Consider the following 26,632-nt stretch of genomic DNA (forward strand, 5'->3'; position numbering starts at 1 on the left):
GATATTATACAGTGAATCAATATGATTGGCCTATCTGCTTTGAGAATGCTGCACCATATGGAGTTTGGGAGTAAGAGGTGCACTGATGTGACAGACGTGAAAACTTGACTACACTTTGACATCAAGTTTGAGTATGAATCATACTTGAGTTGTGTCATTATGCTACAAACAATTCCAAACACAAGAACTGAAGTAATTGACCAATTCTGTTTGAAGTGGTTTGGAATTCTGCAGTAGCTAATTTTAACTATGATACAATCATTTGATTCAGTTATTTCAACAATGACCTCTTAGCCTATTTAAAAAAAAAAAAAAAAAAAAACACATTATCTTAAATAATGCAGTACATACTATACTGTAATGTCCCTCTGCTGGAGACTGTGGATGAAAGAATAATCAATAATTCATATAAAGAAACGTGTAAACATAAAATATGTGTTTTCTGATATTTCTTGTATCTGTAATAAATCTATACAACTAATATTAAAAATTGTAATCTTATGGGGGGGCCTGGGTAGCTTAGAGAGTATTGATGCTGACTACCACCCCTAGAGTCACAAGTTTGAATCCAGGGTGTGCTGAGTGTCTACAGCCAGGTCTCCTAAGCAACCATATTGGCCCGGTTGCTAGGGAGGGTAGAGTCACATGGGGTAACCTCCTCATGGTCGCGATTAAATGGTTCTCGCTCTCAATGGGGCACGTGGTAAGTTGTGCGTGGATTGTGGAGAGTAGCATGAGTCTCCACATACTGTGAGTCTCTGTGGTGTCATGCACAGCGAGCCACGTGATAAAATTCGTGGATTGATGTCTCAGAAACGGAGGCAACTGAGACATGTCCTCCACCACATGGACTGAGATGAGTAACCACGCCACCACGAGGACCTAGTAAGTAGTGGGAATTGGGGAGAGAGGAAATATATATATATATATATATATATATATATATATATATATATATATATATATATATATATATATATAATATATTGTAAATATATAAATTTATAGTTGAATATTTGAATATTTGCAATGTTTATAGGCATTACATTTAACTTAATGTTTTCTAACTTTTCCCAGTAGTTGTAAGCATCCTACAACTATTGTCTACATGACAGCATATTATTTACTGCATCATTTCAGCTTCTATTGCAGAAAATTGAAAGGGGTTTATTAAAAAAAAAATTATTAGGGGCAAGAAATATGTTCATTTACCTGCATGAATTGTCTTTTTAAATCCTTAAATATTCAATGAACAACTTTTAATAAACAAAACACTTTGAAAATTAACAAACTTTGGGTTGTGGATCACATTAAGACAAAGACATTTTGGGCATTTTCTGTGGAATTTATGGCACTTTTTTTTACATGTTTTATTAAGATATAAAATGTGCATAGTGTGCAAAATAAATAAATATAATTGCACTGCAAAAGTAACAGCGTTTCTATTATTTAGGATTTATTTTTTAGGTTGAAGGAAACAACCTTCGCGCTTTAATCATAGAGAGCGTATCAACTAGTGTGTTACGACAGTAAGTCACCGTTTGCGGATACCATAAAATGAATGGAGAGAGCCGTAAACTGAAACCTAACTGTCGCAACATTGTCTGTGGCGTCTTTTATAAAGCAGAAATTTTATCGTAGTAAACTCCCCACATAGCTAATGCCGAATGGATTTTTTTTGTATAAAACGTGTTGAAGCTCGTCGAGCAGGTGATAAATTAATTGAGTGATTAGCTTCTTTCTCACAAAAGCAGTTTATTCACAGAAGCATCTCCACCATAGACATCCAAAAACCGGCATCTTGTGTCCTCGCCAGTGTCCCGATGGGTTATGCTAAGGTTGAAGGCTCCCCATGTAGCAGGGTTCTGGAAGGACTTTTATTTTGACACAACCGGAAGTTAACGTGCAAATGAAACCGTGTCTGCTCGTGTACCGGTTTGTCAGTTGTCTGTTGTTGGTCTAATAAGTCTAATTATCTAGCTTATACACTTTTACAAAGTTTTTGTATGTAAGATATATTATTGTGTGATTTCATACATTTCCATGGCTTGTTGATATACATGACAGATAGCTGAGATCAGTAAACAAGTCAGAACCAAGGATGAGGACAGTGTTTATGGTGGCCGAGAAGCCCTCACTGGCTCAATCTATCGCCAAAATCCTCTCTAAAGGTGAGTATGTAACATAATGCTTTTAAAACTTTTACACCTTACATAAATGTACAGGTTCCCTGATCTTGAAAGACTTAAACACTACCACACTTGCTAAGTGCAGATTCACGAACAAAAATGCCACGGTAGACTCTTTTTGTACATTTAGACATGTTTATTTTGAACATGCATCATGGTAATCTTTGAAATCAATTACAATCATTAGGGAACATCCATATTGCAGTATATACGTTGTGTGTTAAAATAAATAACCGTCCAGTTTCAGTAGACTGCTTTGTGGTAGACATGAATTTAGATAACACAAAACGTCCTATAATTGTAATAATTAAATAGGAATCTTGAGGATGCAAATCTTCTACTCCGCTCTAATTCTGTCTGGATGTTGCACATATACAGGCGATGTTGACATCCTCAAATTCCAGTGCGTAAGTCGGGCATCTTGGGTTCTTTCTGAGAAATGGCATTTTGATGGCAATAGGGATGGCCTCCAGACTGAAGGAGCTGTCTACCCCCTTGCAGGAGTGGCTGTTCAGGCAGTGTGCTTCAGAGATGATCTGTGGCACTCGGTCCATGTCGATATTATCCCTGTTATTGGTGCATGACAACAAACATGTATATTCATATAGTGATCAAAATAAATTTTCAAAACTACTTAAAACAAAGTTGTTCTAACTTTGTGGAGTTTTAGTTTATAACCTTATATTAATTGAGAGGCTACATGTAAAATTCATACTTTAAAAATGCATTTTTCACTCTAATTTAATAATCTAACATGTATTTATAAGTTAATGTACATTAATATAAGGTCATGAAATGTTATTGTTTCTAATTGAATGTGCACCTAAAATCATGGTTAAAAAGGCATTTATGTACATCTATGATCATGCACATAACATGTATAATTCTGAATCAAATTTCTTAAATTAAAACTGAGAACAGCATTCTAAAAGTTCTGTATAAGAGATACCTGTCATATACATTCCCTTGTATTTGTCAAAAAATGTGTGGTGAATAAGGCCCCGAAACCTCAGCTTAACTCACTCATAGCTCCATGCGGCGACACTGCGTTCATTGATTCTGCTGGGCAGGCTGATCAGCTGCGCGTGGTACTCTTTCAGCGTGGAGGAGCAGTAGGTGTGCTCCATGCACTGAGCTGTGATTGGATTGCACTGGCTCGGGTCTAACACAAGCAGAAAAATGCTCAGGAGTCCGAAGATCTGAACGAAAGACAATGGCATCAACAAGTTTGTCTTGAGGTTGTTTGTGTTTACATGACAGGTGCAAACTAATAATGTCATGCAAACAGTATTTTTTCAGTTGTTTCAGTTGTTGCTAGACAGTTACCAATTGAGGTCATTACAAAGGTAATTGCAAAGTAAACTGCCCACATTATTTGTACAACAGATAATTAAAAAAAAAGTAAAGAAATCAACAATGAACAAAGAGTGAATCAATAAATTTGAGAAGTACTTGGTATATATAGCTACATCACTGCTTAAGGAGACTTTTTTTTAAACTTACAAGAGTTATTTACCAAGGTGCCCATCTTATATCTTATTTATCTGCTCTAACAGTTTTTTTTTTCTTTTAATTTAATATTATAATTTAAACATTATAAAAGTCTTTTAAAATTACCCAAATGCTAATATTTTGGGAGCAAGGTTTGATATAATGCCAGTAGTCAAATATACAAGTATATTATGCAATACAATTTCATGTTAGCAAATTATATCACACAAAATAACTGAAATTAAATTCATAAATTTTTTAAATGTAAACAAGCTGTTACAGCTTAAATTGGGCAATAACAATTATTTTAAATGGCCAAAAATATTGGCTGATTATATGCCCTGGCCGATATATCGGTCTATCACTGCTTTTTTTAAGAGGTCAAATAAAGATAAATATTTTTATTCACTCTTCATGTTGATAGCTTTACTGTAAACAAGCTTTTACAGCTTAAATTGGCCAATGCCAATTACCTCAAAATGGCCAAATAATAGCCTGTTAATTGCCCCGGCCGATATACCAGTCTATCAATGAACTTGTTTACTTACATTTTGCTGCTGCATGATGTATCGTGGAAAAACGGAGGTGATGACTGTAGTTAGAGGCCGGTGGATTGCTGTGTCTGTAGGGGGTAAAGCTACTGGCCCGAGTGTGTCCATTCCCTCCTCTCTGTCTTATATTTATGTACCGCCATCTCAATGGAGACCTCCAAAGGCCCATGACGGAAGAATCTCATGGCGTCATTACCACATGGCCAGTTTTTGGGCTCATTCACAATTGGGCCCCATCTGCATATGAGAGTTCGGCCTTGGGAAGAACATCGCATTAGCTAATGATGACTGTCTAGGTCATTTAAGTTTAAAGTTGGTTGAGCAAAACGGCAGGAACATGGAAATAAATATGAATGAAAAGAAGTATACAGTATAAGCTCTTCTCTCAGTACAAGCACCAAATAGAGTGCTTTTAGTCACCCACTGCTGATTGGTGGATCTACAACCTGACTATTTCTATTCTGGTCTGATGTTTCTGTGTTCGTGGCACTTCCATCATTGAGGAAGCTAAAAAAAATGACCTCAAAGTACCTTTGGATACAGTTTAAATGCAGTTATAGTCAAATCGGAGGAATAAACTGTGTGTGGTTGTGTTAGTATGATTCTAAGAATATTCTGGGTTAAATAGAATTAAAGAGAAAGTTTGCCCCAAAGATGAAAATTTATTTACTCACCCTCAGGATGTTTCAAACTCATATGGCTTTCTTCTGTGGAAAACAAAAGAAGATATTAAATAGAATTACAGCTTCAGTCACCATTCACTTTTATTATAAGGAAATAAGGATGCCATAAAAGTAAATAGTGACCAAGACTGTCAGTCCCTAAAAATCAAAACATATTTTGTGTTTCATAGAAGACAGACATTTTTGCGTGAACAATCCACTTGCCCCATAGACTTCCATTGTAATTTCATAATGGTCAGTGCATTTTGTTCCATTGTTATTGTATTTCGGTGCACACATTTTGTTGTCCCATTTATTTGAAATTGATCATTTCAGTCTGACCTTATTGTTTTGTTAAGCTGTCACTATGTAATGTCATGACAGGTTTTGCACATATCGAAGGATAGTTGGAAAACATTTTTTAAAACTCATTTAAACTTTCTTTGCTTTTGATTGACAGGTAGCTGTTCATCACGAAAAGGCCTGAATGGAGCATGCTCCGTTCACGAATACACTGGAAGTTTCGTGGGTCAGAATGTGAGATTTAAGATGACATCAGTGTGTGGACATGTCATGAGTTTGGACTTCATCGGCAAGTGTTTAAATGTGTTGATTGTCTCCTCTGAACTCAACCAATGGTGTCTTCTTACCCCAAAATATTTGCTTTTAAAGTGTATTGTATGAAGACAACAACGTCAACTCGAAGAGTAGAATAATTTCTCTCCTTACTGTTTAACAGGAAAATATAACAACTGGGATAAAGTGGATCCAGCTGAGCTTTTTAGCAAAGCTCCGACTGAGAAAAAGGAAGCAAATCCCAAACTAAATATGGTTAAATTCCTACAGGTGACTTTTAAATGTCATTATATGATAGCTCTAAGTACCTTTAACAAACTGTCTAAAGTGTTTTTATAAAGCTTTACTACAACAAGTGAGAAGATTGAAATTATGCACTGATTGATTACGGAGTTATCCTCAAAAAACTAATCTTGGACAAAATGTCCAATCATGTCAAAGAATCAACATAAAAAAAGTGTTGTTATATTTCACAAACTCTCAGTGATAAACAACTTCAGTTATTGAGATCCTTTTTAACCAATAAAAACACATTCTTATATACTAACAAACAGCTATATTATTTTTCACAGGTTGAAGCTAAAGGTTGTGATTATGTCGTCCTGTGGTTGGACTGTGACAAAGAAGGAGAGAACATATGTTTTGAGGTGAGTCTGAATTTAGTTATGGAAAAGGGATTTCTAAAGCAGAATGCAAATGGACATTATTACCTTAATTGTGACTACCTGCCAGTCCTTTTCCAGTTTGTGTTTTCCCCCAATGGGTGTGCATATTGTACCATTCCAGGTGTTGGATGCCATTCAGCCTGTGATGAATAAGTCTTACGGTAATGACAGTACTGTGTATCGAGCCAAGTTCAGCTCCATCACAGACACTGATATCTGTAACGCGATGAACCGGCTGGGAGAACCCAACAAGAACGAAGCTCTGTCTGTAGATGCGCGTCAGGAACTGGACCTCAGAATCGGCTGCGCTTTCACACGGTATGGAAAATATGTATAGCTGATCTACTTTGAATTTGGTTAGCTTGGACCATTAGAATAGAATCTATTTTTGTACCACATATGCATATATTACTCATGCAAGGCTTGAATTATTTAGAATCTGATAATTGATAGATAATACAGCATATGGGAGTTTCTTCAACTTTTTGAAAAGACCTGAAAAAGATTTTACTGTTTCAGAATTGTAAAATTAAACTCTGAAAATCCATTAAAAAAGTACATATTATTACATATTTAAAACTGAAATAAACATAAACCATTTCAATATTTATTGTAGAAAAACTAAAACTCTTTATTTTGACTGTCCCACACTGTCATTTCCACCACAGTCATCAATTTTGCTCCTTCAAAAGTTTTTTCAAAAGTGTCCTTGTTAAGTTGATAAAACTGTTGATGATGAGTATGCATAAGATGAAATGCAAGACATATGATGTATGAAGAAAACAAAGAAAAGAAATCAAGGTGAATTTAGCTTTTGAGCAGAATATTTTTATTGGGCATCATTTCCAGTAAAGCTGTACTTTTGCCAAATTATTTGAAGTGTGAAAATATTATAAAATTTTGCATATTTGTAACATTTTGGCAATAAAATTAGCCAAAGGAAAAAAAGGTTAAAAATGTAATTTCTATAATATAATAAACTTAGTGCATATAGTGCATTTAAAGCTAGCTTCTCAAGGTGTTTTACATGAAGTGGACAAGACATAAGCATAAAAAGTATGAAAAAATATCAAATAAAATATATTCAGATACAATATAAACATGCATTTATAATAAACAGAGTACAAAAATGAATCAATCAAGTAAAAGCATGCCTACAATAATATGTTTTAAGAAATATTTATCTAATATCAGCTGGGAGCGAGATCCACAGTTTAGGAGCTTTAAAAAAAAAAAAGGACAAAAGTGAAAACAAAAAATAGCAAAAAAAAATGTTTAACGAGACTTTGCTTTCTAGAAGTCCACATCGCTAAAAGTGCCTGAAGATTAAGAAAAACCCATATATAGTAGATACAAATATTAGATTTCTTCAGGTGTGCAAGCATATTTTTGAGTCGAACATCTATTTATTATCGAGCAAACTATTCAGATGTCTGTTAGCACTGTAGGCCTTTCATCAGACCTAACCATTCTATCTAAATTTTAGTTTCCAGACCAAGTATTTCCAGGGGAAATATGGTAATTTGGATTCCTCCTTGATCTCCTTTGGCCCATGCCAGACTCCAACATTGGGATTCTGCGTGGACCGTCATGACAAGATCCAGTCCTTCAAACCAGAGTCATACTGGGTTGTACAGGCCAAGGTAAGTTTTGAAATTGAATCTGAGAATCTCCAGCAGGGATCAATCGAATTACACATTTTTAATTGTCCAAATTGTCTTTGCTAATTGACAAAATCTTAATCCATTTTGGATTACAGAAATGTAAGCATTAAAAAGTGTTATTGCACTATACACTTTTATAATTAAATGTTCTTTATCTGCAAATATGTATTTAACATCTCGGCTAAGAGGAACTATACTGTAACTGCTCATGTGCGGAAGTGATGAAAACTGAGCTGTTCCTCAAAAAGTACCTAAAATGGGCTTCAGTTCCTGCAGGGCGGAAAGGGCCTTAAAGGCATAAAAGGAACTTTTCATACTTACTGGAACTATTTCAGATTCACATTGTTTTTCCATACAATAACTAGTTCCACATGGAACTAATACTTGAATCAAATCAGGAAACTTTTTAGTACCTGCTCCAGACGTAGTACTTTCCTTGCAAAAAGTGGAACATTTTTAAAAGACCGGCTAGTAAGCTTTGCAATAAACTTTTTGAGTGGTTGTTTAAAATAGAAATGGATAGATGGACAGACGCTACTCTGCATGATCTGCTAAGTATTTATGGAGAAGAAAAAAAAAGAGTTTGAAGCGGTAATGGCTAAAACTGAGATTGTGTACAAATAATATCTTATCATCTCGTCAAATATGTTTTTCTTGACCAGGACATTAATCTATGTAGATTGAAAAAAAGAAAGTAATTGAAACAAGACTACAAGAGAATGATGGATCATTAAAAAAAAAAGAATTCTCCCCAATTTGGAATGCCCAATTCCCAATGTGCTCGAAGTCCTCGTGGTGGCTTAGTGGCTCGCCTCAATCTGGGTGGCGGAGGACAAATCTCCGTTGCCTCCGCGTCTGAGACCGTCAATCCACACATTTTATCACGTGGCTTATTGAGCACGTTACCGCGGAGACATAGTTCACGTGGAGGCTTCAAGCTATTCCCCACGGCATCCAAGCACAACTCACCACGCGACCCACCGAGAGCGAACCACGTTATAGCGACCACAAGGAGGTTACCCTATGTGACTTTACCCTCCCTAGCAACCGGGCCAATTTGGTTGCTTAGGAGACCTGACTGGTGTCACTCAGCACGCCCTGGATTTGAACTCGTGACTCTAAGGGTGGTAGTCAGCGTCTTTACTCGCTGAGCTACCCAGGCCCCCCGGATCATAAAATGTTTTACATTCCAAGATTATTGTGTATATTGTTTGTATTATTGTATTTATTTTGTATATAGTTCGCTTGTTCTACTATTCGGTGCTTGAAATGTTTTACTTGCCTTATTGCACTGCCTCTTTGGCACATTTTAAAGGCTTCACTGTTTGTACAGAGTCCATTGTTTTTGTTTTGAAGTGAGTTGACTCGGCTGTTTTCACATTATGTTGGGACATTGCCGTTACCACATATTTGCATCAGATGTTATTTAAATAAAGTTCTTGCTTTTTGTGTCCCTGGTGGAATAATGGCATTGGAACATTTTTGGAACGTGTGTAGTTCCACAGCGAACTGATTTTATTTCAGGTACTAGTTCCACAATTATGGAAAAAAAACTTAATGGAAACTTCCCATTGCACAAAAGCTTCTTTTTAATGAAAATATTTTCTTTAGATTATAAAAAGCTTCTTCATAATGGTCATTTAACTGAAAGGTTCTTTGGGGAACCTAAAAGTGTTCAGCGAAAACCTCTTTTTTTTTTTTTTTTTTGGAACCTTTATTTTTAAGGGTGTATATTGTTTTGGTAACACTTTACAATAAGGTCCCATTTGTTAACATTTATAAAACTAACAATAAAAAATATATTTTTTACAGCCTGTAGTAATCCTTGTTAATGTTAGTTAATAAAAATACAATTGTTCATTTGTTAGTTCATAGTGCATTAAAGCTAGGGTGTGTAATTGAGAGAGGCTAGCAGTTAGCAAGCTAGCTTTGAAAGCATAGAGTCCGCCCTCGCTTCAGAGGTGTCTCCAAAGCCACGCCTCCTCTATCACACATGAACACACACTCTCAGAGCAGAGTATTAGCGCCAGGAGGAGAGACGTGTTGGTGGAATCGATCGCAACTGTTTCAGATTACCTCATGTCTCATTCACAGGTTAGACATTACAATAATAACATTCATAATTCCAACGCTAGCTCTGCGCACAGCATCAAGGAACCCGCGCTGATGACGTGTGATTTTCTGCGCGAACAAGTTGCGTGACAGTATGCAAATATAGATTGACAGACAGGAAGGACATCCTATCATTACATTCAGACTGAATGCAATGATTAGTTGATAATTTTTTTAGTCCTGTCCCTTCCACAGAAGATATATAAATATTATTTTTTTACATTTAGACCACATCAATACATTAAATTATTGATTGCTATCTGTTTGTGAAGAGTATACCAAAACCAGTATAACAAAAAATTATTGCACACCCTTGCTTTAATGTTAACAAATACTTTTGATTTTAAAAATGTATTATTATTATTATATATTGAAATTAACATAAACCATGATTAATAAATGCTGTAAAAGTATTATTCATTTTTGTTAACAGATGGAACCTTATGTGTTAAGTGTTACTATATAAATAGTATATTACACTATATAAATACACTATAGTAGACCTGAATACTAAGTGATCAGCAGGACTTTTGAGGTTTTGACTACTGAGACCTTGTTTGTCTTAACCGAATCTACATGTTGTGAATTCTGTCTGTGAAAGTTCTTCCTGTCATACATGTATTTTAAGATCATATTTTTGTGCACACAGGTTTTCAGAGGGAAGGACAGCCCACTCACCTTGGATTGGGACCGTGTGCGAGTTTTTGACCGAGATGTTGGACAAATGTTTGTCAACATGGCAAAGACTGCTAAGGAGGCTAAGGTATGTCTTTTGATTCAATTCAAATGAATTCAATTTCCCTTGATTTTAACATTTTGGTCAATTTATGTGTGAATGTGTTTCAGCTCTTCAAAAGTGTTATGTGTCTTTTCTTGCAGGTTGAGTCTGTGACTAAGAAAGAGAAAGCCAAGCAAAGACCTCTCGCATTGAATACAGTGGAGATGTTACGAGTCGCCAGCTCTGCTTTGGGTGGGCAGCAATTTTACTTGTGACATTTCAATTTCCATCCACAAATCACAGATTCTTGGAGCATATTAAGAAAGATTTGAATGAGAGTAATAGATCCAGGCCTTATAGAGATCACTTAAGGGACAAGGAAGATCAGCTGCTTCATTTTTTTTTCATTTGAAAGAAACAAACAAATGTATAAATCATTTGTTTAAATAAATATAAGATTAAAATGTTCATACCATATTTCAATGTTAACATGTCGCTTTTTTGGCAAATAATTACTTTTGAGTAATTGATGACAGTACTTTTAGAATTATTATAATTTTTTTTTTTTTTCAATTTTTAAAATGTATGCATGCAGTTTAAGTATTTATCCTAATGCAAACTCATTTAAAATGAACCAGTAAAAAAATGAAATCCCTAAAAGAGATGGGTGACCAGTCACCGCATTAAAATTATATACTTTCCCTAATATACCTTTCTGTAAATTTGAACCGAAAGTCTTGATTTAAAAAGATTAATTGACAAGTTATGCCTCAAGTGTATATGTTTAAATTAATTTTACTTTTATGTGCGTGTTTATCAGGAATGGGTCCACAGCACACCATGCAAATAGCAGAGCGTCTCTACACACAAGGTTATATCAGTTACCCTCGCACAGAGACAACACATTACCCTGAAAACTTTGACCTTAAGGGCACCCTCAAACAACAGGCCAACAGCTCTTTCTGGGGAGAATCGGTGAGGATGACCATCATCGTAGCTTGTGTTAAATTGTTTTCAGCCAAACTGAACTCTTGGTTTGTGTCTGTTATAGATTTTGGGCTCTTTAATGAGTGATTTATATCATATTTGGAACAGTGCACATCTGTTTCTGTGTGCAGGTAAAAGCTTTACTTTCAGAAGGCCTCAACAGGCCGAGAAAAGGATCTGATGCAGGAGACCACCCGCCAATCACACCCATGCGAGCAGCCTCTGAGAATGAGCTCGGTACTGCAGTCAGATAGTTTTTTTCTAACATATCTGTGGTATGGAAATGTCAAATATAGAGTGTATTATAAAACACATCCAGGTCATGTTATGATTCACATCTCACCTAAGTTTCAGGGCAGCATACATGATCCTGTGAAAGATCTTCATTACCCTTTAAGCTCTGTTTAATTTATTTTTTATTAAATTTTTTTATATTTCCTGTTTCAGTGGCATACCCAAAATTAAAGGCTTATAACTTAAAAATAAAATAATAAATTAGTATAATTTTTAGAGAACTTTTCAAATATTACTTAAATACTTATTTTTCTGATTTTACATTGTATATCTCGGGGTGTAAATATGGTGCTCCGAAAAACTTTTGTTTTGTCCTCAATCATGTCACCTGTAAAGGAGTCAAATTTTGTGTTGAACAACAAACCAATCAAAATGATATCATTACAAAAATTATGTATTCTAGTATCCAAAAGCCTCTACAATCAAATAAAACAGAATAATTGTACATAAGAACTAAATATATATGCAAATACAACAGTGACTAAAGGTATGCTCTTTCTCTAAAGCATGCAGGCATGAGTAACGAGAACTCAATCAGTTCCATTCTGTGTCATTTAAGCCATCATTGAGTCTGTGTTATGTACTTTGCTCCATCTCCTGGTGGCCATACTATATATAATTAGAGTGACTGATCCTCTCTGCCCATATATGGAAGACTTCCATCTCTGGTTGCAGCGATCTGAATCTTAATACGATTAGTTTTGCGTTCCATGATGCTGGACAACTTACTACATAATTTCCAATGAAGTCATCTGATCCAGGATGGCTAACATGTTTTTAACCAGATAGCACATTATATGCAGTATGCACATTGTGCTTCGTGTGGATTATCTAATGATCTATGCATCCGATTACTTTTTGGCTTGTTTCAAATATAATCACCTCCTCCTAAGTAATGGTATGTGATACTTTATGTTCTGTTTATTTTTCTTGAAGTTTTAATAGAAAATGCGGCATATAAGCAACACCTTTTTACATGTAATGTGTATGTAAAAAAATATATTCTTCGCTATTACTCAGTATATTTTTGTCTGGGAGTAAAACAAATAGCATGGCTGTATTCCACTCTTCGAGAGCTTTCCGACCACATATGACATATGGCTATTTGATCAGTTTGATGTTTTTACCGATTACAATATAAAATGTGCAGTGCAAAATGAATAATAAATGATCAAAATGGAACACTCCTGATTTGTCTGCAAATTTCAAAACACTTGTTCGGTTTTGGTCATAATGCCTGCATGCATTGTAAGTAAAGCTTCTAAGCTTTAAAACAATACCTATTTCCTGTTTGTCAAGACTGTAGTTATTAATATTTGTTGCTTAAATGGTTAAATAATGATAGATGCATACAAATTAAATAGCATGCCAAATATACATCTCTAAACCAAAATAAAGAATAACTGTTGTTAAAATTATAAAATGCCATACTAATGAAAAGCCTTATTGCTCTCTCTCTCTCTCTATCATTTTGTAGGCAGTGATGGTTGGCGTCTTTATGATTACATCACACGGCATTTCATAGCAACGATCAGCCCCGACTGTAAATTCCTACAGACCACTATCTCATTCAGCATCGCCACGGAGAGCTTCACATGCAGTGGCAAGACGCTCATCTCTGCTGGTATTTATTACTGATTTGTCATTTAGCTGATGCTGTTATCGACTTACAACTTACAGTACACTTGTTACAGGGTTTTGAACCTAACTTCCAGTTACTAGCCCAGATTTTATAACCACTAAGCTATACAACCACTGCTAGTTTATTTCTATAATCAGACTGTAGTGTTTGATTGTAGGAATGTTTAATAGGAGAGTTTATTTGGGAGATTGTGTTTACTATATTCTTTCACTCTGTCTCAGGTTACACTGAGGTGATGCCCTGGCAGGGTATCCCACTGGAAGAGGCCTTGCCAGTGTGTGAGAGAGGAGACATATTCACAGTGGATGAGATCAAACTATTGGAGAAACAGACCAATCCACCAGACTACCTCACTGAAGCAGAGCTCATCACACTCATGGAAAAACACGGTGTTGGTAAGAGAGAGTTTTCCTAGTATATACACAGTATATTCATGCTGAGACAACTAATTCTTTCACAGTTCACAGGGAAAGAAAAAAGGGGCATATCATTTAATTGTTCCCCACATGCCCTCTCATATTGTTAGTCAAGGTGTCTTGTGCAAAAAAATTCATTTTACATGACCGTTCATCCTTCTAATGAATACAACAATTTTGCATGCACTTTTGGAGTGAGTAGTTTTTGCAGTAAATGATCTGGGGAGAACATATTCCAAAAGTAACAGTATGTTTTTGTAGTGCATTGAACTTTATTACATTATTTAAAATATATTATTTCAGAAGATCAAGAAGAATATGATTGTTAATGATATGACCCCTTTAACCCTCTGGGGTCTGAGGGTGTTTTGGGCTCTGGAGAAGTTTTGACATGCCTTGACATTTGTGCTTTTTTCAGTTGCTTAAAAACAAATTAATGGCTAAAGTCTGATATCACTGTATTCAGCACAAGCTGGGCTACAATAATATGTCAGCAACATGTGTGTGTACATGTTTCTATTTTTGAGAAAATAACGTTTATGCATGGTTTTTGAAAAAGTAAATTTTTAAGTCATTGAAATAAGGCCATATAACACATACTAAACATTTGTCCACAAGCCTTTTGAGAACTGGATCTTGTAGCCTAGAGTTTTTGCTACAAAATTAGGTGAAAACCATCCTGATCACTCATTCATACAAAACAATATAGTAATTTAACGTTCGTAAGACACTTTTAGTGTTAGAAAGGTCATATGCGAGGAGGCGTGAATTATCATGAATATTGATTGTAATTCACACCTGAGGAGACAAAGACCCCTCCCCTGGGCCTATCAATGAGGGATGTGACAGAAAGAGAATGAATGTGAGGAGATTTAATGATCAAAATCAAGTTTTAAGTTAAAAGAAGTAATCTGACTATACATATTCTTTACATAAAGACTTTACTTAATTTTAGACCTACACTACCGTTTAAAAGAAGTCTCTTCTGCTCACCAAGACTGCATTTATGTGATTCAAAATAAAGTAAACAGTGATATTTTGAACAATTTTTACAATTTAAAAGAACAGTTTTCTATTTGAATATATTGTAAAATGCAATTTGTGATCAAAGCTGAATATTCAGCATCATTACTGCAGTCTTCAGTGTCACATGATCCATCAGAAATCATAATAATATGCTGATTTTCTAATATGGGCATATTTAAAGTGCATTTTACTCATTTAACCTGAACACATTTGCAAGCACAAGCTTTGTTGATGATAATGAGGCAGCATAAACACTAGATAAAATATAATTAAACATTCATATTATTTTTATATCATATCACATATCATATTTATATCATACAGCATACAATTTAAATACCTGCTTCAGCTGAAACAGCATTTAAATGTAACTAAAACTTGCTTATTAGGACATATTTCAAATTTCAATACTCTGAATCCTGGCTGGCAAGTCTGGAAACAGTCCCACTATTAAAATATGTACATGTTTATATAAAATAGCATGTCAACTAATTAAAACTAAATGACTTACTCGTCCGAAATTGTATCCTTGGCTGGATCAAGTCTCTCTTCAAAATACAAACGTTCAAGAGTCCCGCTCTTCTTCTGACGAAAATTGTAACTCTTCGTCACTATCCAGGATTTTTTTCACTCTTGTATCATGCTGTCTTTCAAACGTGCAGAAAAGTGAATGAACTTTGTTTTTATGGCACAGTTGGGGGCGTTTACCATTTGCATTGTTCGCTTCAGCACATTAGCGTATGAATAGCACCCTCAGCCCTTGGGTGTGATCACATTAAGCACATCAATAGAAAACAATTTGATTGAATTTAGAATTTCGCTAATGATTTTAAGCAGAGTGGTGAAAAAAGAAAAAAAATTAATTACATTAGTTAAATACATGTCTGAATATGGTCAAAAACGCATGTAGCCACATCGCATTTGAGGTGTAAACGCTAATCTGTCTTGTATGCATCCCGGCAGCAGTGACGTGCCAACCCTCACATATCAATCAACGGCTGCGCTATAACAAGAGATTAAACTTTGCCATTTACAAGCAGATTTAAAAGGAAATAACCATCCGATCGAAAAAACAAAAAAAAAAAACAAAAAAAAAACGATACATGCACAATCACGAGAGCTTCACGGATCTTCTTCAGCATGTCTGATATCAACACAGATGACAAGCATGAACACCTGAAGCTCCTTTAATACAGGTAGCCACTAACAAAACGGAAAATTCTGCTTGACATGTTGCGTTTTTGCTTGGATTAAATTTCAACCGCATATGGGAGAAACAGTGCTTTTTCGCTTTCTTTTGTCTTTTCTGACTTTGTTGCGCTTTATTATCATGCAGTAACACACTGACATAGTGACTGATGTTATGAATGTTATGTATGTTATGAAACAGAGACCCTCCCCTCCAAATCCGAACACAAGTGGTCACAAGTGACTCAATTAAGTGACCAGGTGTAAACCGCGATGTGTCTCACCTGACCACATTTAATCACCGGTTGTAATACAAATGCTTACAACTTTTGACCAATGTTACGTCCCTATTAATCTAGGGGTATCGAAGGGACATCAACATAAACTAGAACAACCCTATATAAATAAACAGAAGTTCAAGCAGACCACCAACAAGGCTTGAAGCGCAAGAAGCAGGCTTTTCTGAGAATAATTAAATGCATTTACATATTTACATGCATATGATCAAACAAAAGAACACAAAAATGGTGAAAAGGGAACAAGAGTGTTGCCAACAAAAAGAAACAAGGAAAATCAAAAAACAATTAACCAAAGGCAGAAAAGTCTTACTGAAAACAAAAACAAAAAATAAATCTGCCTACTCTAGCTAAAACAAAAACTTACAATTGGTGGCAACCATTCCTTACCTGGTGTTACTAGACTGTGTTAAGTCTACATGTTGCAACATGTGCAGGGCCCCTAACCTGTTCCCTATTCAAAAATATAACATGATACCTGAAAGGTCTAAGGACCTTACAAAGTTGAAATTGCTATGGTATTGTCAGGGCTTGGTTGCAATGCCACATATGAAGTTCCATGTCAATATGCCAACTTTTTCATGAGATACAGCCTCAGATCCTTATTGGCATCTTGAAATGTAATTAGTTTATGCGTTACACAAAACTGTTTGAATGAGTCTCCCTAGATAATTAATACATGGCAAATTTTGTGCAAATCGGATGTATGGCCTAGGAGTTTGAAAAACTCAAATTCCAAATTAATTTGTTTTCTGTGAAATTCCAAATGGTGTATAGGATATGTGGCCGACCATGGCAAATTGGGTATCATTTGACTCATCATGCCCCAAGGAATCTAAAGAGACCAGTCTCACGATTGTAGGCCAAACTATTCAAAAGATATCAGCAAAAATAGTAATTTTTCATATTTCTTTACCACTTACAACTATGCAGGTACCTTCACACCATCCTTGTCAATACGCCAAAGCGTTGCGAAGAAATGACCTCAAGTCCATATTGGCGTGCTCGTCGTCAAATTCGTTGATATGAGAATGATTTGGTCTGTCATCATGAATCTCATAACTTTTTGTCATGTGTTCGTAGATGATACATGCAAAATATTCAGCTAATCAGACATACGGTCTAGGAGGAGTTTGAAAAAGGAAGTTAGTGGGAAGATCTTAAACTATGTGATCAAAAGTTATAAGATGAAACGTAAGTAAAATTTTGAACTGTTGGTGGCGCTAGAGGGTTTGAATTAAAGACCTCAAATTCTGTGTGGGGGCTAGTCATACCCACCCCTATAAGTGTGCCAAATTTCAGCATTCTCCTACATAAAGTTCTATGGGTGGCCATAGATTTCAAGAGCAGAAGCAGAATAACATGAAAACTAACAAAAACAATAGGTGCCTCAGCGCCTTTGGTGCTTGGCCCCTAAATATAATGATAAAAAAAGGCTTTGGAGGGTGTAATTCACAAAAGAAATAGCCTTTGGACAACTTCCCCATGTGACAACTAGCCCCTTCTCTCCTATAGACCGCATTAAGTATTGCTCTGTTTTTAGGTACGGATGCCAGCATCCCTGTGCACATTAATAACATCTGCCAGAGGAACTATGTGACTGTTGAAAGTGGCCGAAAACTCAAACCCACCAACCTGGGGATTGTTCTGGTTCACGGGTACTATAAGATTGGTAAGAGAAGACATTTCAACCTTAATTAAATTAATAATGCAGTTTTTAGTTTGTGTGTATAATTGGTTGTAGTGTTTGTGAGGGTGGTGTAGCCTAGTGGTTGAAGATCTGGGCTGGTTCAAACCTCTTAAGAAGCATTCCTTGACCTCATGTTTACTCCAGGGTGACTGTCCATTTAATTAGTGCACTTTAAGTTGCTTTAAATTACTAATTTGCATGGGTTTTCTTTACTTTTGTGTGTATTAGATGCAGACTTGGTGTTACCCACCATCCGCAGTGCTGTGGAAAAGCAGCTGAATCTGATATCTTTAGGAAAGGCAAACTTCCAACAGGTCTTACAACACACCCTTGACATTTTCAAGAGGAAGTTCCACTACTTTGTGGACTCCATTGCAGGTAATTGAATAAAATCAACACTGAGATTAATTAGTTGAAGGCTTTATTTCTGTGTCATATTTAATTCAACTTCGTGTTTATGTGAGGTGCGTTCTGAGTCAAAGTGAAATCTAGACCTAAACTGTCAAGTCTAGGCTGTCCTGAACACTTTTAACCATCCATAAAACATTCAAAAACGAATAGGCTTAAATTGTGCCAATTTCCAGCATACCAAAACTTCTGCTTGTATACTTATCATTTGTAAGTTGCACTTATAATTGCTTATCATTGTTGTTACATACCTATTCACTCTTAAATTGTGCTTTCGTTCTTAACAGGCATGGATGAACTGATGGAGGTGTCCTTCTCTCCAATCGCTGCTACAGGAAAACCTCTCTCTCGCTGTGGCAAATGCCGTCGCTTCATGAAATACATCCAGGTCTGTAAGAACTCAAGATTCAGAAATGCTTGACATGATAGTTTAGCTTAAAATGAAGTTTACATTGATAAAGTTTTAGGTAAGTTTACAACCTTCCTTTTTGTTTTTGCTCAAGACTATGATTCCCAACCGGGGGTAGGTGTACATTTAGTGTATACATTTGTCATTGAATAATGTCTCTTTATACACTTTCTGTTCTTCAGTTTTTTTAATAAAAAAAATAACAAAAAAGAAGCATTAATTCTAATAAAACAGCAGGAATGTGCTAAAAAACCATGCATGTTCTCTCTTGGTAATAAACACTCACTGGCTAAACTGCTGCTAGTGGTGTTAAAGAGACGGTACCAATTTAGCTCTTGTTTTTCATATCAATGTATATACTTGTAAATATTACAAATTATGCATGTAAACAATATACATGTAATAAAACTTACGTAAGCCATTTAATATATGCAATTCCAAAACATCTTATTTATTGATGGGATACATGGAATTTGTAAAAGGCTAAAATGTGATGAATAATGAAAAACTAATGATAAACTTTGTAATTAAAGTTAGAAGATCCCCTATATAATTAATAACATTAGCTAAGAGACTATGCAAGCAAAATAGACATTATAGCTTAAATATGCATGAAATATAATTGCTTAGAATCATTGATAATAATCAATATTAATTACCATGTTAAATGATATAGTCTTTGATGCACATCTTTGATTTTGTTTCGATGATGAGGCAAAAATGGATTGGAAACACTGCTCTAAACAGATAATCATAACAGAAATTCTTGTTTTTAGCTGCATTCTTTGTTAACATTAACCATAGTTTGAACTAATGAGAATATGAATAAACTGTAAGGGAAAATGTACAGTCAACTGGTCATTAATAAGCATTGTCTATCCACAGAGTTCCTATCCTTACACAGAATGCTTTAAATCAGAAATGCCACTTATTAATATTTGATTTCATGTTGTGATGAAAAAGATATTGATTATGCACAGTGACTAATGCAGCCGAAATTCAATTGAACTGCTTTGAATTAGTTTTTTAATATGCATATTGCTCATGGTGTGCCATGTTCCTCACAAGGCTTCCCTCAGTCACCCAAAACCAGGGCATCTACATATACATGCTAACTCTGGTCCTAATTACCATACGCATGGCCATGTTGCTGTAAATCACGTGGTTGATTTTGCTGCTCTGATGCACATTAGGCTTCCATACAGACTTTTATACTTTTTCTCTCTGTCTGTCTCCCTCTCCACTCTCTTCAGTATTACTTTCTCTTTCATCCTTCACTACCTCTTTCATCTTTCTATTGCTTTCTGTCCATCCCTGTGTACCTAAAAATGACCTTCAATGTGGAAGCCTTTTACCTGAATGCACTCTCATGCTTCCATGTGAACTCGCAATGAAAACTCACAAATGAGTCATAAATGTCCCTCAACAGTTGTCCCTCATCTTTCAAATTAAACCCTAGCTTGTTGATTTAATGTTCCTGTTAAATCATGTTTCATATGGGCTAAAGTTATCCATTGCTTGCTGAGTGAGTTGAATGCCGGTTCTCCTTTGTCCTGGTTTAAAGAAATGTACTGATTTAAAGGAATAGTTCACCCAAAAATTTTAATTCTCATCATATACTCAGCCACATGCCATCCCAGATGTGTATGACTTTCTTTCTTCTGCTGAACACAAAGATTTTTTGAAGAATATTTCAGTTCTGTAGGTCCATAAAATGTAAGTATAGCCTATTCCATAGTTTAAGAGCCAAATATGAAAAGGATATACCTCCTTTTGTGGATTTTGATATTCTAAGCCAGAATCCTGTGATCATAATGAACGTGATGGAATATAGCATGGTAGAAGGTCACTTAATTACTGCGGAGCTAAACCATTCAAAGCTTTGTACATAGCTAACAGAATTTTTACATTTATATTAAATTTAACTGGTAGCCGATGTAACTGATAAAATGGGGCTAATATGATCATATTCCTTGGTTCTGGTCAGCACTCTGGCAGCTGCATTTTGAACCAATTTAAGTTAATTTATTTATCTTGCTGGACATCCTCCTAGTAATACATTACAATAAAATAGTCTTGAGGTCATGAATGCTTGAATCAGCAACATAGAGCATATGCCTTAATTTAGCAATATTTCTTAGGTGGAAGAATGCTGTTCTACAAACATTGGTCATTTGATTTTCAAAGGACAGAATGGTATCAAATATAACACCTAAGTTCTTCGCTGTTGAAGACGATGTACCAGTACATCCATTGAGAGTCAAATTATTTTTAGCGGGTTATTTTTAGAGGTTTTGGTCCAATAATTTGTACCTCTGTTTTGTCGGAATTGAGAAGAAGGAAATTTCTGGCCATCCAATCTTTTATTTCATTGATACTCTCTGTTAATTTGGAGAATTGTGAAATCTCATCAGGTTTTGAAGAAATATAAAGGTATCATCGGCATAGTGGTGTATTCCAAGATTCCTGATAATATCTCCCAGGGGAAGCATATTCAAGGAGAAAAGCAGAGGCCCTAAACTGATCCCTGTGGCTCTCCATACTTTTGTTTGGTTTGGCAATTCCTCATTTACATAGACAAAGTGGTAGCGGTCTGCTAAATAGTACCTAAACCATGCTAATGCCTGTCCACAAACTCTGTTAAGTGCAGTCTCTGTACTGTGATGAGGCCTAAATCCTGACTAAAATTGTTCATATATACTATTTCTCTGTAGAAATGAAAATATTTGGGAGGATACTACCTTTTCTAGTATTTTCAACATAAACAGGAGATTTGAAATCGGTCTATAATAAGCCAATTCTCCAGGATCAAGTTGTGGCTTCTTTATAAGTGGTTTGATAACTGCCATTTTAAAGTTTCTTGGGACATGTCCTTATGATAGTGAGGAGTTAATAATATTAAGAAGAGGTTCTGAGATTACAGGGAATACCTCTTTTAAAAGATTGGTTGGTATTGGATCTATCATACATGTAGTGGCTTTTGATGTTTAGATAAGTTTTGTTAGCTCTCCATGACCTATGACAGCGAAGGATTGAAGTTGCACTTGAGGAAAATTATTAGACACTGTTTTCTGTGGTACTGTGACAGATGATTTCATAATTCCATTTTATTTCGGATTATTAAAATTTTATCATAAAGAAATTAAGTCATTACTCTTGTGCTGTGATGGAATATCTGGTTCTGTTGAGGCTTTATTCCCAACCAATTTAGCCACAGTACTGAAACTCCTAAGATTGTTGTGTTTATTTTCTATGAGTTTGCTAAAATATGCTGACCTGGCAGCTTTTAGTGCCTGTCTGTAGCTACAGGCACTATCCTTCCATGCACCACCAAATACCTCTAATTTTGTATTCTTCCATTTGCTCTCCATTTTGTGCTGCTCTCTTGAGAGCTTGAGTGTAATCATTGTACCATGGTGCAGGGCTATTTTCTTTAATCGAAGGGGGGCGACACTATTAAGAGTGCTAGAGAAGATTGTATTTATATTTTCTGTTATTTCATCAAGTTCTTCTAGTCTTTGGGGTTTACTGAGTGTATGAGATAGATCTGGAAGATTATTAGTGAAGCTATCTTTAGTGGTCGAAAGAAGAGTTCTACCTGAATGATTGCGTGGTGTAGATTGAGGAACATTAGCTGATCGCAGCATACAAGAGACGAGTTAATGATCCGAGATGTCATCACTCTGCGGCAGAATTTCTAAATTATCAACATCAACTCCATATGAAAGAATTAAATCTAGCGTATGATTATGGTGATGAGTTGGTCCTGTTACATTTTGTCTGACTCCAAGAGAGTTGAGAATATCGATAAATGCTAATCTCAATGTGTCTTTTTCATTATCTATTTGAATGTTGAAGTCACCAACAATTAAAACAGCTTTTATAAGGTTACTGATATGACTTCATTTTAATGTTAGTGGTCATGATTTCCTACATATATTACCTAATTATAATTCATGTCTTTAGGAGTTAAACCTATTTAATGAGGAAAAAACTACTGAGTTTTCAAAAATGTCTTAACCATGACAGTGTACAGCTTAAAATCATGAAAGTTGTAGACATTTATATGAATAGCTTCGGGTTACAAACACTAAACAACTTTTGCCGTTTTCTGGTCTGAGCTGTCCTTTCTTTTCTATCCTCAGGCTAAACCCAGTCGCTTGCACTGCTCCCACTGCGATGAGACTTACAGTTTACCTCAGAATGGAGCCATTAAACTGTACAAAGAGCTCAAGTGTCCTCTGGATGAGTTTGAGCTGGTGCTCTGGACTTCTGGGTCTCGTGGCAAAAGCTACCCTTTGTGTCCCTACTGCTTCAGCAATGCTCCCTTCAGAGATATGAAGAAAGGTATGACACATTAACACGCTCTTTTTCTTAAATCAACTCATCTATTGGTGATTCTTCAAGTAGAGGCACTTTTGACTACTTGAAATCTTACATGCTCTACCAATTGAACTATAGAAATCTATCTATGTCATGATGATACTGCAGGTTGGCAGATTTTGCTATAATGTGTTAATTAACTTTGAATCTTTTTTTTTTTTTTAACATAACAAAACAGAATAATATTTGTATAAGTAGTAATATCATAGATGTATTCGCCAACATTATTGTTAGCAAAATCTTCTCGTTTAACCCTTATGGGAAAGTCCTGTGCATTCCCTCTACACAATTACACTGATTAGCCACAACATTAAAACCACTGACAGGTGAAGTGAATAAAATGTATTATCTCGTTACAATGGCACCTGTCAAGGGGTGGCATATATTAGGCACCAAGTGAACAGTCAGTTCTTGAATTTCATGTGTTGGAAGCAGGAAAAATGGGTAAGCGTAAAGATCTGAGCGACTTTGACAAGGGCCAAATTGTGATGGCTAGACGACTGGGTCTGAGCATCTCCAAAATGGCAAGTCTTATTGAGTCGTGACAAAAAGTCGTGCAATGAAGGACAACCGGTAAACATACGACAGGTCGACAGGAGCGATGTCTAGCCCGTCTGGTCTGATCCCACAGAAGAGTTCCCCTTTTTTCACCCAATTTGTAATGCCCAATTCCCAATGCGCTTTTTAAGTAATCGTGGTGGCGTAGTGACTCGCCTCAATTTGGGTGGTGGAAGACGATTCCCAGCCGCCTCCGCATCTGAGAACGTCAACCCGCTCATCTTATCACGTGGCTTGTTGAGCATGTTGCCACGGAGACATATCGCATGTGGAGGCTTCACGCCATGCACCGCGGCATACACGCTCATCTCACCACGCGTCCCACTGAGAACAAACCACATTATAGTGACCACGAGGAGGTTACCCCATGTGACTCTACCCTTCCTAGCAACAAGGCCAATTTGGTTGCTTAGGAGACCTGGCTGGAGTCACTGCACGCCCTGTGATTCGAACTCCAGGGATTCGAACTCCAGGGGGTGGTAGACAGCGTAGTGTCTCTACCACTGAGCTACCCAGGCTCCATAAATATGGTATTCGATTAAAATGATAAAAAGGAAAGTTCACCCAAAAAATTAAAATCTTCTCATCATTTTCTCACTCTCATTCCACCCCAAATGTGTATGACATTCTTTCTTCTGCTGAACACAAAACAAAGATTTTTAGAAATATATTTCAGCTCTGTAGGTCCATACTATTCAAGTGAATTGTGACCAAAAATGTGAAACTCTAAAAAGCACATAAAGGCAGTATAAAAGTTATCCATATGACTTCAATGGGTATGTCCATGCCTTTTAAAGCGAACCAGTCGATTTTGGGTGAGAACAGACCAAAATGTAGCTCATTTCTCACTTTACATCTTGCCATTTCAGTCTCTAGGAATAATCATGATTTCAAACAGAAATGTCCCCAAATTGAATATTCATTCAAATGTAAATGTCATGTTTCTTTCTATCTTTTTTTACTCTTCGTTTGCAGGTATGGGCTGTAATGAGTGCACCCATCCATCTTGCCAACACTCTCTCAACTCTCTTGGGATTTGTCAGTGTGTTGAATGCGAGACAGGCGTCCTGGTCTTCGATCCTACATCTGGTCCAAAGTGGCGCATGGCCTGCAATAAATGCAATGTGGTGGTGCATTTCTTTGAGCACGCACATAAAGTGCAGGTGTCACAGGACAGCTGTGAGTCCTGTGAAGCCTCACTGGTCATCGTAGACTTCAACAAGACTCGCTCGCCGTTACCTGATGGTGAAACACAGCATACTGGCTGTGTGTTTTGCGACTCTGCATTCCAGGATCTAGTCGAGCTGAAATATGCGACCATGCGGCATCCCATGCACCGGGCGGGAGGAGCCCGCAGAGGGAGAGGGAAGGGGAGGGGGAGGAGGCCAGTGGGGAGAGGAAATCCCAAAAAGCCCAAGGATAAAATGGCAGCACTGGCGGCGTATTTTGTATAGAATGTGTTTGTAAAGAATTTGTTGTGCTGTAATAATTAAAACAAACTAAAGGTGCAAACTAATAGATGATAATTGCAATAAATTCTTTGTTTAACAGAATCTATGCTGTACCATTGTCTGATTTTTTTTTTTTGTGGCTTGTGGGTGATTATATGCAATATATCATTTCATAAGTGAGTGAATCATCATGCATTGTTGGCCAACAGAAAGAAAGAAACAAACAAACAGAACACAATACAGGGCTTAACATGGATACATATGTAACAATATATAACATCAGTCATGTTGTGTTCAGTACAATACTTAGTAAATCACTGTATATAAACTCCACCATAATGCATTTTAATATTATTATTATTATTATTATTATAACCTTTATTTAACCAGAAAAACCTCTCTGAGATTAATAATCTCTTTTACAGGAGTGTCCTGGCCAAGATGGACAGCAAATAAGTCAAAAAATAAATACACAGCCTAAATACAAAGTCAATTAAAACAGACATTTACAATACTAAAAACACTTACAAGTCATTGATTAATCTTCAAGTTGATGAATGATAAACTTAAAATGTTCCATAGACACAAATCAACAGAAACCACAAAAGTATTTAACTAAAGTAATTTCACTAACTAAAAAGTATCATGGTACTGACATGTTTTTGAACATTGTACCATGACCATACCACTTTATGTTTTTCTCAGAAACCTTGGAGTATCTTGTTGCAAATACCATGATGCAAGAGTGTAGTAATTATTCAGTACCATGGTATGAAACCAATAATGAGGTATCATCCGATATCATTACTGTACAATGTGTATTAGCTAAATTAATATGTAGGACACTGGAAATTATATACACATACATATATACATATGTACATACATGAAGCTTGGTTAAAAAGTAAACCGAATAAAAGTACACCTTTGTTCTTCATAACATTAAAAACGAATGGTTTAAATATTTATGTATTTATTATTAAAATAATGTAATATTTAAAAAAAAAAAAAAAAACTTTTATTCAATTGTATTATATACCTGTATATGCATTTGGCAGACGCTTTTATCCAAAGTGACTTACAGTGCACTTATTACAGGGATAATCCCCCCGGAGCAACCTGGAGACAAGGACTCAATGGTGGTGACTGTGGGGATCGAACCTACAACCTTCTGCTTATCAGTTCGGTTCGGTGCTTTAGCCCAGCACGCACGCACGCACGCCCGCACGCACGCACGCACGCACGCACGCGTAGTG

At 36.0% G+C, this 26,632-nt stretch overlaps 2 protein-coding genes across 3 annotated transcripts; one reads left to right on the top strand and one right to left on the bottom strand.

Annotated features, from left to right (window-relative positions):
- The first annotated feature begins 1,778 nt into the window (after positions 1-1,778).
- top3b (DNA topoisomerase III beta) lies at positions 1,779-25,428 on the top strand. 2 transcript variants are annotated; one of them, XM_052106382.1, is made up of 18 exons: positions 1,904-1,935; positions 2,068-2,171; positions 5,354-5,485; positions 5,633-5,739; positions 6,042-6,116; positions 6,256-6,452; positions 7,621-7,777; positions 10,560-10,673; positions 10,790-10,880; positions 11,449-11,603; positions 11,747-11,852; positions 13,387-13,533; positions 13,773-13,946; positions 18,021-18,149; positions 18,396-18,545; positions 18,863-18,963; positions 23,130-23,331; positions 24,901-25,428. In XM_052106382.1, exons 2-18 carry the CDS (start codon positions 2,102-2,104, stop codon positions 25,377-25,379), a joined length of 2,586 nt encoding a protein of 861 aa, XP_051962342.1. In that variant the 5' UTR covers positions 1,904-1,935; positions 2,068-2,101; the 3' UTR covers positions 25,380-25,428. The 2 variants fall into 2 exon arrangements, with proteins under 2 accessions (XP_051962335.1, XP_051962342.1); XM_052106375.1 differs by having other exon boundaries at positions 1,779-2,171.
- Positions 2,380-4,375, bottom strand: LOC127629245 (interleukin-17F-like). The gene is made up of 3 exons (XM_052106394.1): positions 4,229-4,375; positions 3,213-3,388; positions 2,380-2,756 (listed from the first exon to the last, which is right to left on the bottom strand). Exons 1-3 carry the CDS (start codon positions 4,337-4,339, stop codon positions 2,537-2,539), a joined length of 507 nt encoding a protein of 168 aa, XP_051962354.1. The 5' UTR covers positions 4,340-4,375; the 3' UTR covers positions 2,380-2,536.
- Positions 25,429-26,632: the final 1,204 nt, after the last annotated feature.

The sequence above is a fragment of the Xyrauchen texanus genome, chromosome 3 (genome assembly GCF_025860055.1).
Source record: "Xyrauchen texanus isolate HMW12.3.18 chromosome 3, RBS_HiC_50CHRs, whole genome shotgun sequence".
NCBI lineage: Eukaryota > Metazoa > Chordata > Actinopteri > Cypriniformes > Catostomidae > Xyrauchen > Xyrauchen texanus.

Bases quoted from the DNA above. Each gene is read 5' to 3' on its own strand.
- top3b (XM_052106375.1), top strand. From the start codon at position 2,102: ATGAGGACAGTGTTTATGGTGGCCGAGAAGCCCTCACTGGCTCAATCT. The intron at 5,740-6,041 runs GTGACTTTTAAA...TATTTTTCACAG, and splicing joins ATATGGTTAAATTCCTACAG to GTTGAAGCTAAAGGTTGTGA. The intron at 23,332-24,900 runs GTATGACACATT...CTTCGTTTGCAG, and splicing joins CTTCAGAGATATGAAGAAAG to GTATGGGCTGTAATGAGTGC.
- LOC127629245 (XM_052106394.1), bottom strand. From the start codon at position 4,339: ATGGACACACTCGGGCCAGTAGCTTTACCCCCTACAGACACAGCAATC. The intron at 3,389-4,228 runs GTAAGTAAACAA...TCTTTCGTTCAG, and splicing joins ACATCATGCAGCAGCAAAAT to ATCTTCGGACTCCTGAGCAT. The intron at 2,757-3,212 runs GTGAGTTAAGCT...CACCAATAACAG, and splicing joins GTCGCCGCATGGAGCTATGA to GGATAATATCGACATGGACC.